Raw genomic sequence first — 15,024 nt, 5'->3', positions numbered from 1 at the left:
AGGGGATAGAGTTTGCTCTCTACCCCATGAGGACAGAGAGAAAGTGTCGGACTGCAAGCCAGGATGAAGGCCCTCCTGTGCTTGGAACTGAATTGGTGGAGACCTTGATCATGGACTTCCAGCCTCCAGGACTGTGAGGAATAAATGTCTGTTGCTTGAGTCATCTAGTCTATGGTGTTCTGTCACAGCAGCCTGGGCAGACGCACACTCTGAGGCAAGTAAGACCACAGCAGGTCCTGGGAAGGTGTATAGAGGATGGCGCTCATTCTGCTGCCGCCAACCAGGAAGATGCTGATGATGTCAAACCCTCAAACCCCAGACCCCGACACCAGCCGGGGTGGACAGAGGAGCCCCCTCCATCCCCAGTCTCAGAGTCTAACACACTGACACATTCACCATCTCATGAGATTGCAGACCCACCTGGGAGATCTCCAGGGGTACAGACAGGGAGTTTACATGACTCGCCTGAGGTCACACTGCTTTCTTTTTATTTTGGCCGCACCATGCGGGATCTTAGTTCCCTGACCAGGGATCGAACCCGCGCCCCCTGCAGTGGAAGCGTGGGATCTTAACCTCTGGACCGCCAGGGAAGTCCCCCACACTGTTTTCAAAGACAGACCTCTGACCGTAACCAAAGCCCACGACACGTTCTAATAAGCCTAGTGCTCTCCCAAACCAAACTTCAGATGCATGGCTCTCTGCCACTTTCTTGCATGAAATGCATGACGCATGGTGTTTCTATGTGTGATACCCTCTGACTTTGATGGCATCTGAAGCATTTTACTATCCGACCTCCCGGAACAGAGATTGCTAGTTATCTACCCCCAATCCATTCCTACCTTCCTCCTTAGTTACAGAACTCCCAGCCTCTCTTGCAGGGAGGTGTGGCCGTGTGACTAAGTCCTGGCCACCAAGATGTGAGCAGAAGTGTGCAGGACCTCCTGGAAAAGTCCATAAAGGGAGATGATCTGGCTGGAAGGTGCACCCCGTTTGTCCTGGACCCCTGTTCTGCACGCCCCTGTTTATCTGCGCTGCCTGGAGTGCGGGTGGAAGCGGGAGGCCCCAGCAGCCGTCTGTACCTCCAGGCACCGTGAAGACAGAAGCCAGAGCTGAGATGGGGTAGAAGTGTGCACAGGCGGCCTGGGCTCGTGGCCATGGAGCTGCTGCCCCGAGAAACTGGGGAAGTTGGGGTGAGGGAGCGTCATTGCTCATGCAGCCCCACACCCTAGATCTACGTCCCCTGATGAGAGGAGGGGCAGGGGACACTGAAGGGGCCGTGTCTATAATTGTCTTGGTGACCGGGACTCAGGAAAGCTGGTGTCGGGGTCTGGGGGACAAAACTCCTCACAGAACTGGAGCAAGAGGCAGTATTCACTCGCCCTACTTCTCTGTAGAACCCAAGCCCCAGTGCAGGGAGACGGCGGTGCCCCGGACGCTCCCAGCTTTGGGAGCCCCAGGCCCTGGTCCCCAGCTCAGCCCCTCAGGAGGTCACAGGGGCTGCCCTGGACTCCTGTGGGAGGAATAGCGAGGTGGTCCTGCCTCAAACAGCTTGGTGGGCAGTAATGACAGCCACAGAGCTCAAGGGAAAGGACCTGAGAGGTAGCCCCTGACCACGTGGGATGGCCAGACACAAAGGGGGCTCCTCGGAGGGTCCCGAGCCAAGCAGGCAGGACGTTAAACTGGTGAGATCTGAGCTGTGAGCTCACCACTCACAGGCTGTGGGGCTTAGGGACAAGGGACTCATGCTGATGACAGGGTGGCCTGGGATACCTCGGCCAGGAAAGTCTGCCTTTTAGTTCAGGAGGGCCCTCGCTTCAACCTGGGTGTTCCTTTTAGGCTGACCTGTCACTGCAAAATGCATCCCATCCATGTGTGTCTTCTTTCACTTCAAGGACGTCGTCTTCTGGAGAGAGGATTAGAGGTCTCTTCAGGCTGGAGGCAGAAGGAGCAGGTATGGGAGGAGGAACCCAGGATGACACTGGTGACAGGGAGCAAGGATAACCTGTCAGTTACGTGGATTTTCTGTGTTAGAACAAGACCCAGGCTGGCTGAATCCGTTAGATAACAGGAACATTTTCCCCTGAGCTTTCACTCAACTCTCAAACTCCCAACTCATCTGTGATGGTTTCCAGGTGAATGGCTTTCTGCCTTCAGTCAGCTTATGTTAGTTGTGGTTGTGTTTGATAGGCTAGCATCCTGGAAGAATCACTCCTGACACCCAGAATCCCGTCAACACGTTCAGTTGTGCAAAACTGATGTGCAGAGAAAGATAGCATTTATTTATTTATTTTATTATTATTATTTTTTTTGCGGTACGCGGACCTCTCACTGTTGTGGCCTCTCCCGTTGCGGAGCACAGGCTCCGGACGCGCAGACTCAGCAGCCATGGCTCTTGGGCCCAGCCGCTCCGCGGCATGTGGGATCTTCCCGGACCAGGGCACGAACCCGTGTCCCCTGCATCGGCAGGCGGACTCTCAACTACTGCGCCACCAGGGAAGCCCGAAAGAGAGCATTTTTAGGGCTGGAATGAAACTGAAAGATCAGCCAGTCTCACCCCTCATTTTATAAATCAGTGGCAGCAATTGCTGGAGGCCACACAGCTAATGAAGGCAAACTTCAGAGTAGACCTCAGTCAACCCTAACTCGTAAACAGCGCCGCAAACACATTGTTTTTTAGGTTTTGTTTGTCTGCGTGTTTGTTTTGTTTTGTTTGTTTGGCTGCGCCTCGTGGCATGTGGGATTTTAGTGCCCTGACCAGGGATCAAACCCATGCTCCCTGCAGTGGAAGCACAGAGTCCTGAGCACCGGCCCACCAGGGAAGTCCTGTCCAGATACACTATATAAGGGCTCCTCAGTTTCTGTGTGTGTGTGTGTATTTTTCTTGGAAAGAATTTACAGACTGCTTCCTGGGGTATTTGGAATCAAGTTGGACAGAATTACAAACATGGAAGCACCTAATGGTTTGCCTACAGAAGATCAAGGTCACTCATGAAGTTCGTTGCGTCACCCTCTTTTACCTGTGGAGAGCAAACATCACAGGAGTTAGGTGTTTGGATTGTGTTGAACTGAGTATCCTTCCTCCCCTCCCCCTCCCCTCCCCTCCCCTCCCCTCCCCCTCCCCTCCCCTCCCCTCCTCTCCCCCTCCCTCCCCCTCCCCCCTCCTTCCATCCCACCCTCCCTCTGCCCCCTCCGTCCTGCATCTGAATCACAGTCTGATTTTTCTCCGGGTCTGGTGTGGAGCCTAGCATTGGATCTGGGCTTTGGGGCAGATCAGCACATTTCCCCCATTTGCTCCTTCCTTCCTCTCTTCCCACCTCCCCCTGTGCTTTTGTTTTCCAAATTGTGGGCCTGTGAAAATTAATGAACTCATTTGTTTTCTCTCTATTGAATGCACACCAAGACCCATTATATTTCTGAATAGGCCCATGGCGCCACGTGGGTGCATCTGAGCCTCCTGGGAGCTACCAAAGCACCGTGTTACAACCTTGGGAACCCTTGTGAGGACAAGATGGGGAAATGTGAGAGACCCCTGACAAGACAGAAGGTTTTCTTGCCCGATGCTTGCCTGGTCCCTTTATTCCCCATTCTGAGCATGTCTGGGGCTCCACGAGGATGTCAGTGATGAGGATACACTGTGTGGTCAGTATTCCAAGGGGCTGCCAAGCCAACATCTAAGACACATGATTTTGCTGGCAAAGCAGGTGTCCTGCTTTGAGTTGTAACATAACCAGTGAGCAGTAGCTCATGAAATGACCTTCTTTTCAATTTATTAAAGGGCAAGCCTTTCTTGGAAATCCATCTGTTTCACTGAGCTCTAAATCAAGACTGCCTCTACCAGGGCCCTTTCAACATCTCTTGCCCTGACACTGACTTTCGCAGACTCAGGCACTAAACCCACCATTCCTTCCTTTCACTCGCCAGGAAGCCCAGCGTTAAAATGTATTTCCTAACGGTGAGCGTGTGCCGCGGGCTGGATTTTCATGTCTGTCTCTCTGATGTGACAGTGGGTCGAGCATGATGCCAAGTCTCTCTGTGTTCCAAGGCCACAGACAACAACAGCCTTTTTGCTGGTGAAAAGGAGGAGAAAGTCAAGTGATGCTGGGAGATCAGCTCCCACTACCCACCCACCCACGAGGGACCAAGAAGCCCCCTGGCCCTGGTCAGTAGCATGACCTTGGGACATATTTTTATTCCTGTGTTGACTTGGTTCTCTGGGCCATGCCTTGGTGCACCTTATAACCCGTGCTGATCTGCTTGGAAGCCACAAAGTAAGCGCAGGGGAACTGGATGTGCCACGACCCACCTTAGCACTGGCCTTGCCTTCCACCACTTTGTCTTGCTTCTCTTCTCCTGTGTGCGTGACAGGAGCACCTCCTTCCAGCACTGGGTGAGCAGGCATGCTCTGGGGATCTGTCAGAACTTCACAGGGCACTCCAGGGTATCTCCAGGAGACAGGAGTGAAAATATCCCAGGGGCTACCCTGCCCAAAGGTCCCTGGAAGAACAGAGATAAATTAATAGATAGCGAGCATAGGATGGGAGGTAACCTGTCTTCTCATCAGAGTGAAGCTTGGCTAGGTCTCCTTAACCCTTGCTAGGTCCACTTAATCAAATTCAGTTCTGCTCCTGGAGTTTCGTAAGAAACGATTCCATGGCCATTGGCCCTGGAGACTGAAGCCAGAACGCCTCCTACAGCACGTGTCACATCGGGGCGCAAGCAACTCAGCATGTACTAAGCACTTGCAGGATAAATCCAAAATCATTCTGCCACTTTCGAGAAATATCAGCTAGGGAGACGAGAACCTGCTGAAACAGGTACAGAGTCTCTCTGAGCAGTAAATCGGGTTCATTTCATCACCCCAGCTCACTCAGGCCAGGCCTTTCCCATTACACAGCTCCCCCGGCCCTGAATCTTTCCTAGCAAAACGTGATCACATGCTCCCATACCAAATTCACAGCCTCCAGTCTCGCCGAGTTCTCTAAATTTAAATGTCTCTGATTTTGATAGTTTCTGTGAAAGTAAACTGACTTTAAGGTATACACTGGATTTTGTCCCCCTCCCCCAAATTCTTATGTGGAAACCCTAAACCCTAGTGTGACTGTATTTGGAGATCAGACTTTTATGGAGTAATTAAGGTTAAACGAGGTCATGAGAGAAGGACCTTGATCCAATAAGATGAGTGTTCTTAGAAGGAGGGACACCAGAGTATTTGCATTTTCTCTCTCTCTCTCTCTCTTTTTCTCCACCCCTCCCCCTACTCCCTGGGCCATATAAGGACTCAACAATTGGTGTCCATTAAAGGAGTCCCTCTGCAAGAACACATGAGAAACACGCACGTGAGAACACACATGAGAAATACAGTTCTGTGGCTTAAGCTGCCCAGTCTATGATAGGTATTTTGTTATGTCAGCCTGAGGTGACTGATACACCTGACCTCAGAGAATCCACGACCCAATGGAGACTCCACCTGAGGCCCTGAACCAGGACTGAGCAGCTGGTCAGGTAGGACGGTGCTTACCGATGTACTCCCCATCTGTGCTCCACAGGTGCACGGTACGGTCCAGGGAGGATGACAGCAGAAACTTTTCTTCTTCTATCAGCTCCAAACTAATGAGATAAAGGAGAGGAGAGATGCCCCAAGGCTGCTCCAGCATGAAAGGGACATCGGCTCAGTACGTCAATACTCCAGTAATTAAAGTTGGAATATATAAAGAAGCCAGGTTAATCTCCAGAATTATCCTTGGCAGCATCTCCTCCCTGTCTCCTACCATGCCACTCCCCCTCCAAATTCCCCAACTCCAGACCCAAGACATCAGACGAGATATACTGGAAACATCATATGGACGATGCGGGGAAGATCAAGAGGTTGGAAAGAAACTTCCGACCAGGGTTCAGGTCCCGCTTCAGCACTGACTCCTTTTAACTCCAGTGAAAAAAATCTAAAACTTACTAAGCTTCGAAACTTACCCTAAAATGCCAGATCAATTCAAGGGGAGCAATCCTCCATTGACAAGAAAAATGAAGACTTCAGTCTCTTCTTTACTCTGTGTAGGTTGCATACACATCCTGTCCTCATCAAGAGCAGAATGATAACACTGCTCTCCTCCTTTGACTAATTCGGAGGGCTTCGGAGAGAATCCGTTTGATCCAAGCTGTGAGAAGTATCTGAACTCTTTTACACATTCTTGAGCTCTAAAACGGACGGTACTCACAATGTCACCATGCTGATGTGGGCCCCCCAGAACATCACATCTAAATCAGAGGAAAGAGCACACCTGAGTAAGGTAGGAGAGGTACCACCCTCATGCTAGATGCCGTATAACAGTCCCTACAGGATAGGGTCGGATCTGGTTGAGCGTCCAGCAGGGAGAGAGGTCCTGGTGTAGCAAGTCATTTGTCTTGCTACATTAATTTGATACATGTTTGTCAAGCACCTACTATGTGCAAGACCCCATGCCAGCTCCAAAGACATATGAAATGGGGCCTGTGCCAGGTCCTTCCCCTATGGTTTCCTTCAGCACTTAGGGTTTGGTAAGCACGCAGGAGTATGTAAGTAATCAAATATGATTTTTAAAATAGCTTGGTGAAAGCTACGTTCCCAGTACTTGGAGTAAAGACCAACGTAATGCTGATCACGCTTACTTCTAAATTCCCATTTCTCATACTTTAGCATTTAAACTTCTCCTGTGGTGGAACAGGAAAAACTGAATAAAGGGAGGTATGTGAGGGAATTTCCTGGTGGCCCAGTGGTTAGGACTCCGTGCTTTCACTGCCGAGGGCCCAGGTTCCATCCCTGGTTTGGAGAACTAAGACCCCACGAGCTGTGCGGTGTGGCAAAAAAAGAAAAAAAAAGGGCGGGGGGATGTATGTGAATATTTACTTCTAAATTGGCTTCACAGAAATGTAATGAAATATTACATAGCCATTTAAATATGTTAAATGTTAAATATGCTAAATAGACCTAAATATGCTTATATGGAAAGCTGGCCAAGAGATACAAAGGAAAAAACAAGTCCTGAAAATGATGTATTGTAGGTGTGTGTGTATGTGTTCCCGTATGCATACATACATGCATAGAAACTTTCTGGAAGGAAGTTGAAATTCATTAACAGTGTTGCTAGGATGCAGAAAAGGCAGGTTAGGGTGGTAGAGGAGGTCAGAGAAACAACGACTGCTTTTCATTTTACATTCTTTCATGCTGTTAGATTTTTTCTAAACATGAACGCTTCTATAATTGTAGGAAAGGGTTTTATAACATTTTAAATGTATTTTTGTTATTACCAAAGCACTATATATCGAGAAAAATTAGAAAAGACAGATTTCTCAAAAGAAGAAAATAAAACATATCTATAATCTCATGTATAAAGAGATAACATTTGTTAAATCCTTGATGTATATCTTCCCAGGGTTTCAATCTTCCATGTACTTCTTCATTTTAACAAGGGTAGAATCGTATTGCAATATTGTTTTGTGATCTGATTTTTTTTCATTTAACAATTTTATCATGAATATCTTCCCTGTGAATACATTTTCATATACAGCTTCCGTATTTAATGACTAAATGATATTCCAGTGTATTATACCATCATATATTTAATCAATTCCCCTTATGTGGGACATCTAGGTTTCTCTGTTATTTTCCTCTCTCTCATAAACAATATGTTGATTTACAAGCTTACAACTAAATCTTTGTGCACGTTTCCTATTCTTTCTTTAGGCCAAATCCTTAGTAGTAGAATTGCTGGTTCAAAGCTTTAGTGCACATGGGCAACTTGCCCTTCAGATAGTATACACAAATTTACCCTCCATCCAAGAGGGGATGAGTGCCATTTTCCTGTTGCCTTGCCAACACTGAATACTTTCATGAAAATATTCTTCTCTGATCTGTTCTTAAAGGGTTTTAAGAGACCCCTTCCTCACTGGTACAATTTAATTTTATCAACCAGAATATTTAACTAAAACTGAAGCTGTGCTCATCATAGTGTCTCACGAGGAGAGCTCATTACCTACTCCTGGGAGGCTGTGGCTCCGGTCCCTGCAGACCGTACTCCTCGATGTCGTAGACGGGTACAGAGCCGTCCTGGTCAGCCACGTAGGCCCAGGCATCCCCTGTTGTCACCGCCATGCTGCTGACCCAGGCTTTGTCTCTGGACTGAAAGACACACGCCCAGGGATCATTACACACACACAGAAGGCCTGTTACATACACACACACAGGGTCCATCACACACACACATAGGGCCCATCACAGACAGATAGGCGCGCACACACACACACACACACACACACACACGGCCCATCACAGATAAAGCTTATGTGTCAGACAATGGCAAGTGAAATGCTGTCTTCCGTTTATAGTTCTATTTATAGTAGAACTATAAATGGGAGACAGAACTAGTCACCGTGCCTGTATTAAACTTCCAGCGAGGTAGAAATACAGACAATAAAGCTAAGGGCTTAGAGCCCAGCCCAGCTGCTGTGTCACATAGGCTAGTGTCAAAAAATAAAACAAAACCCCAAACCTGAAGCATGGAACTTATTTCCAGTCCACAGCCCAACTTCCAGGAGTAAAGTTTGCAAAGGGACAGGCCCTGCCGGATAGCCTCCAGAAGGTGACAGAACCTGGAAGGAGGGAAGCAGGAGGAAGGGTCCCTGGGCCTTTGCGTTTTGTGGTTCCTAAGCTCCCTGGGGTTGAGTCTAGGAGCCTCCACTCAGAGGCCCGGCAGCCTCAGAACTCCAGGGCTGCTGCTGTGTCCCTTGGCTTAATCTGACCAGTTAGAACCATCAATTGGTGCATATTGGGGAAGGGGGTCCTCATGGTGGGTTTTGGATTAAATGGCTCAACAGCTTCTCCCTTCTCCACTATTCTGGGCAGCCTTCCTGACGGAGGAGGCTTCCTTGGGCTGTAGAGGGAAGGTATGGAAGTTTGTGCTATGGTGATACTTAATGTGTGTGTGTATGTGTGTAAGCACTTCCTTTAAACCCACTGGGGAATTTGCCTAGTCAGAGGAATTCTCTGGGACTTCCTTTTGGCCTGTCAGTCACAGTTCTTGACATGTTGGCATGTGGGTGTTCACAGCAAGCCTGTGAAGTAGGGGCCCCATGCGTACCTCTTCCTCTTGGGAGCTCCCGAAATCTCCAGACTCGGGGATCCTCTTCTACTCCCAGGGGAGGCGGCCCTGTTCTCCCGCCAGGGAAAGCAGAGGCGAGGAACGCCCAGGGTGGAGGGTGGACAGAGGCATCCGAGGGCGCCCGGTGCCGACAGGCCTGAGGCTTCAGGGCTGGGCCGGGCCGGGCTGCAGGAGGAGGTGTCCCCCTTGGGAGTGCGAACAGACAGAGGAGGGCGTCCCCCTCTCTAGCGAGGAGAATGCGGACGACCCCCCGCCCTGGGCTCCGCGCTCACGGCTCCACCTGCTCTTACAGCCAGAACTACACAGGGGGCTGCTTTTACGTTGCCGTTTAAAATAAAACCCCAGCGCTTTGCAGCGGGGCGCTGGCCCACCCGTTACATTTCACCGAAGCCGGAGGTCCTGTCACCTGTGTGACGTCACCGAGCTAGCTAGTGGCGGAGGTGGACCCAGAAGCCGTCTTCTAGCTCTCAGCGGCCTGGCTTCCACGGCTGAGCCCCGTTACGTAATTCTCGGCTCTTCTGTCAGCCGCCTGCAGGGGCTGTGACGGTCTGTCCCTCACAGGCTATGCTTGACATTTATCTAACCCCACTAATGACATCCTGTGAGGCCCATGCCCTCCCAGGGTCTCTGGGGAGGCGGCAGGGCAGGGATACTTGACTGGGAGGGAGTCGTCCTCTCCCAGCTGGCAGGGGGGTAGGCGGGGCTCGTCAGCCCGGGAGCTCCAGGGGGGTCCTGCATGCCTGGGGACTCTGCGTCTTGGGCCCCGGGCCTGCAGTGGCCACGTCTTAGAGAAGAGCTGCACGGCCCCTGTGGGCTCCGTTCTCACCTCGGGGCCCGTTGGCCATTAGGGAAGTGGCGGCTGACTCCAAGCTGGCTGCCCAACTGGTATTGAGTGTTCGGGAAGGTGAGGCAGAAGACGCTTCTGTGTGGGCCTGGAGACGAGGAGAGAGTTTCGGCTGCGCTCCGCATGCAGCTCCCAGCTCTCCTCTCATCCTCTCCTGTGGCCGCCCCTGGCCCCGGGGTCGCAGAGCTGCCCCCGGCCCTGGGCTGGAACAGGTGAGGAGCACACAGGCGCACAGGTGGCCCTCCTGGTTCAGAGCCAGCCCCGCCTTTTTGGGGGGGTAAGGTGATGTGAAGCCTAAGGGCCCCTGTGGCCCAGGGCACCCCGGGGCTGCCCCAGGACCCCAGGACTTCTGCAGAGAGACAGGGATTGGGAACTTGGTTTGGGCTGGAGGGACGGGGCTGAGAGAGCTGGTAGGGCGGTCAGGGGCTTTGCCTGGAACTCTCGATGGGCACTTCCCAAGAGGTCCCCACTCCCTGGAATTCCTAGAGTGGAATAATACTAATTAACCTTTATGTCACTTTTTACATAAAACCATGTGAAATCACATGGTACTGGATTATTTGTCCCAGGGTCAGATGAGGCAATGGAGACTTAGTACCGTTAAAAGCTTTGCTCAAAACCATAAAAAATTCCTTCCTTCCTCCCCCCACCCTTTTTTTTCCCCCCCAAGTCTGTTTCATCCCTAGAAGGGACTAGGCATCATGCTGTGTGCTGTGGAAATCTGTGGAAGCAGAGAGCTGAACCAAACCAAAAAGAACTACCCGGAGAAATGAGCAAGGTCTTATTGGCACATGGAGGAGGGCGGGGTTATTGCGTGCGGAGAAGGGAGGGGTCAGAGTAGGCCTCTCAGGGGAAGCGGCTTTGGGTCTGGAATCTCGAGAGATGAATTGGGCCCTGGGCAGCGCAGGGCCAGGGGAGGTCCAGGGAGGGGAAGACGTCAAGCTCTGATCTTCACAACACGTCGAAGTGTTGGAATAACCTCTGAACCCATCTCCCTACTTCCCCACCTGCCACTTCTCCTGCTGAACTTGAAGCACCATCAACACAGGGGCCACCTCTGTCTTTTTTTTTTTTTTTTACCGTTTATCTCTAACCTTTTAGTATATAGAACAAACATTTGCTGTTGAATAAAAATCCTACAAACTTACTTAGATGCAAACCTCCAAGAGCCACAGAGAATGTAGCTACTCGGGTGTTAGGAGGGGGCGAGGAGTCCCTTCATCTTACCCTCCCTGAGTCTGTGGGTGCCAGGGATGCCTCGCGCAGACTGGAGGTGAAACGAAAGGTCTCATGTCAACAAAGAGGTCGGTGACAGAGTTAAATACGAGAGGTGCTGCTCTCTTGTCTCAGCACCGGGGGGCCACCCACGACTCAAGCCATTAGTCACTGACAGCATTTATTTGGGCCTGACTCTGAGCTCGGCGGTGTGCTATGGACTTGGGAAGCCACAGAGTATGTGGCGGACTCGGGCCCTGCCCTCGAGTGGATGATGACCACAGTGAGGATTATCCGTTTAGGGGACACTTGCTGTGCCAGACACTGAGCTAAGTACTTCTCGACGCCAGCACATTCAACCACAGCAATCCTAGTTAGACATTATGCTCTTGACTTTACCAGCAGTGAGAGCGCGATTAGAAAGAACTGCATTGCCTGAGGTCACACAACTAATGCGTGGAGGGGCTGAGAGTCAAACCCAGATGTGTTTGCATCCAAAGCCCATGCCCTTGACATTGGGCTTTGTGGTTGTCTTTGGGGGGCTGAGGGTTCTCAGGGGCAGATGGAAGGTCACCTACATGGTGTCCTCCCTGACGTCTGGGATGCACAGTCAGTGACTGGGCTAAGTGTCACCTTACTCTCAGGTTATCCGGCTCTTGGGGTGTTGGCTTAGGGGGCGGCGGGAGGGAGGGTGAAGATAAGGGGGGAGGGGGAGCAAAGATAAACCCCCTTCACTTGCCCACTTCATCCTGGGGGAGGGGCTGTGGAGTCCTGGAGAATGGGTGTGTGTGCTGCTTCCCCTCTTACCCATGTGTGGTCTGGGGGAGAATTTCACTTCCTTAAACCTCAGGTTTCTTCATCAGTAATAGGGAGACAATATCTCTTGTTTCACACTTTCAGTGAAGATTGGAGACTATATGGGACTCATGCTCCATGACTTTGCTGTGAAGGCTGAATGGAGATACTGAATCTAAGGTACTCAGAGCACAGAGACACTCGATCAATGGTAACCGTTATAATTACTTTTAGTTAAGTCTCTAGCCTCAGTTTCCTCATCTATGAAAATGGGTCCAATAGCACCTATCTCTCTGGGTTGATGTGAGCACTAAGTGAGATAAAATATTAAAAGCACTCAGGAAAATGACATATAAGATTAAATATGTTACTTAAACAATTATTAACATATTGTTATTTTGTTCATTATAATTATATTATTAAATACTATTAAATATTATTTTATTAAAATTATATTAAATATTAGTTTGTTATAATAACTAAATATTATTATTTACAAATGAAGTAAACATTCTTATATTGTTTCCCTAGATAAAAAGGCTTAGTCTCTTAGAACCAATAAATGAATTCAGCAAAGAAGCAGTATACAAAGTCAACACACAAAAATCAGTTGCATTTCTATACATGACCAAGAAACAATCTGAAAAGTAAATAAATAAAGAAAAAAACGCCATTTACAATAGCATTAAAAATAATAACATACTTAGGAATTAACTTAACCAAGGAGGTGAAATACCCGTACAATGAAAACTACAAAATATTGTTGAAAGAAATTAAGACATAAATAAATGGAAACACATCCCATGTTCATGGATTGGAAGACAGTATTGTTAAAATGTCAATACTACCCAAAGTGATCTACAGACTTAATGCAATCTCTATCAAAATCCCAAGGACATTTTTAGCAGAAATAGAAAAACCCATTTTAAAATTCATATGGAATTTCAAGGGACCCCAAATGGCCAAAACAATCTTCAAAAAGAAGAATAAAGCTGGGAGACGCACACCTCCTGATTTCAAAACTGACTGTACAAAGGTAACAGTCATCAAAACAGTGTGGTACCTGGTATAAAGCCAGATAGGTAGAACAATGGCATAGAATAGAGAGCCCCAAAATAAACCCTCCTGTTTAAGGTCAAATGAGTTCTGACAAGGGGTCCAAGACCCTTTTCAATGGGGAAAGGACAGTCTTTTCAACAAATGGTGCTAAGAATACTGGATATCTCTCTACAAAAGAAAAAAGTTGGACTCTTATCTAATACCATGTATGAAAATTAACTCAGAATGGATGAAAGACCTAAATGTAAGACATAAAACAATATAACTCTTAGAAGGAAACATAGGAAAAAGCTTCATGACATTGGATTTGGCAATGATGTTTTGGATATGACACCAAAAGCACAGGTAACAAAAGAAAAAATAGACAATTGGACTTCATGAAAACTAAATTTTTTTGTGCATCAAAAGACACAGTCCATAGAGTAAAAGGGCAACCTACAGAATGGGGAAAATATTTCCAAATCATTTATCGGATAATGAATTAATATCCAGAGTAAGTAGAAAACTTCTAAGATGCAACAACAAGAAAACCAGATTCAAAAATGGGCAAAAGACTTGAACAGACATCTTTCCAAAGAAAATATACAAATGGCCATAAGCAGGTGAAAAGTTGCTCAACATCACTAATCATTAGGGAAATGCAAATCAAAACCACCATGAGATATCACCTCACACCCATTAGGATAACTACTATCAAAAAAAGAGAAAATAAAAAGTGTTGGTCGGGATATGGAGAAATTGGAACCCTGTGCACTGTTGGTGAAAATGTGGAATGGCAGAGCCACTGTGGAAAACAGTATGGTGGTTCCTCAAAAAATTAAAAATAGAATTACCATATGATCCAGCAATTCCACTTCTGGGTATATACCCAAAAGAATTGAAAGCAGGGTCTTGAAGAGATATTTCTACAGCCATGTTCATAGCAACACTATTCACAATAGTTAAAAGGTAGAAGCAACCCAACTACCCATCAATGGACAAATGGATAAGCAAACTGTGGTATATATATTTGATGGAATATTATTCGGCCTTAAGAAGGAAGGAAATTCTGCAATATGCTACAACATGGATGAACTTTGAGGATGTTATGCTAAGTGAAATAAGCCAGTCACAAAAAGACAAATACTGTATGATTCCATTTCCATGAGTGATCAGAATCATAAAGTGTAATGGTGGTTGCCAGGGGCTGGGGGGAGGGGAGGATGGGGAGGTATTGTTTACTAGGTACAGAGTTTCAGTTTCAAGAAAAGTTACGGAGATTGATGATGGTGATGGTTGCACAACAATGTGAATGTGTTTAATACCACTGAACGGTACAGTTAAAAATAATTAAGGCGGTAAATATCACATTATGTGTATTTTACCACAATTTAAAAAAAAGAAGAGGGTTTCCCTGGTGGCACAGTGGTTAAGAATCTGCCTGCCGATGCAGGGAACATGGGTTTGAGCCCTGGTCCGGGAAGATCCCACATGCCACAGAGCAGCTAAGCCCATGTGCCACAACTACTGAGCCTGCGCTCTAGAGCCCGCGAGCCACAACTACTGAAGCCCGTGCGCCTAGAGCCCGTGCTCTGCAACAAGAGAAGCCACCGCAACGAGAAGCCCACGCACCACAACGAAGAGTAGCCCCCCGCTCGCCGCAACTAGAGAAAGCCCGTGCACAGCAACGAAGACCCAACACAGCCAAAAAAATAAAAAAAATAAATAATTTTTTAATAAAAGAAGAAGAAGAAAAGAAAAAGCCTCCCAGTGAGCTGACTAATTTCCTGGATTTTAGCCTGGTTGAAATCTCTTGGTCTCTCCCTTTCACTCTCAAATTCTTTCTTTTTGATATGAGGGAAGATATAATAATTCTCAATATGTATAAGGAATAATGAAGCTAAAGTGTTGAAAAGTTGGCAGAAGGAATATGTTTTCAGCTCATTCAGCTTTGCTCACACAATTGCCTTTCTTTCTTAGCTCCTCTCTACAGAGAATGAC

The 15,024-nt window shown here is 48.0% G+C and overlaps 1 protein-coding gene across 1 annotated transcript in view; it reads right to left on the bottom strand.

Moving 5' to 3' along the window:
* Positions 1-2,403: 2,403 nt before the first annotated feature.
* Positions 2,404-15,024, bottom strand: part of LOC132508994 (uncharacterized) — a 34,758-nt gene continuing 22,137 nt past the window's right edge. Inside the window, 9 exon segments of the mRNA XM_060129543.1 lie at positions 2,404-3,017; positions 3,899-4,067; positions 4,304-4,494; positions 5,519-5,607; positions 6,213-6,252; positions 8,011-8,152; positions 8,523-8,622; positions 9,111-9,296; positions 9,958-10,240. Coding sequence (XP_059985526.1) covers positions 3,933-4,067; positions 4,304-4,494; positions 5,519-5,607; positions 6,213-6,252; positions 8,011-8,152; positions 8,523-8,622; positions 9,111-9,296; positions 9,958-10,240 — 1,166 coding nt within the window. The 3' untranslated portion in view covers positions 2,404-3,017; positions 3,899-3,932.

Source organism: Lagenorhynchus albirostris, chromosome 18 (assembly GCF_949774975.1).
Source record: "Lagenorhynchus albirostris chromosome 18, mLagAlb1.1, whole genome shotgun sequence".
NCBI classification, from domain to species: domain Eukaryota; kingdom Metazoa; phylum Chordata; class Mammalia; order Artiodactyla; family Delphinidae; genus Lagenorhynchus; species Lagenorhynchus albirostris.
This window is presented reverse-complemented; position numbering and strand designations above follow the sequence as displayed.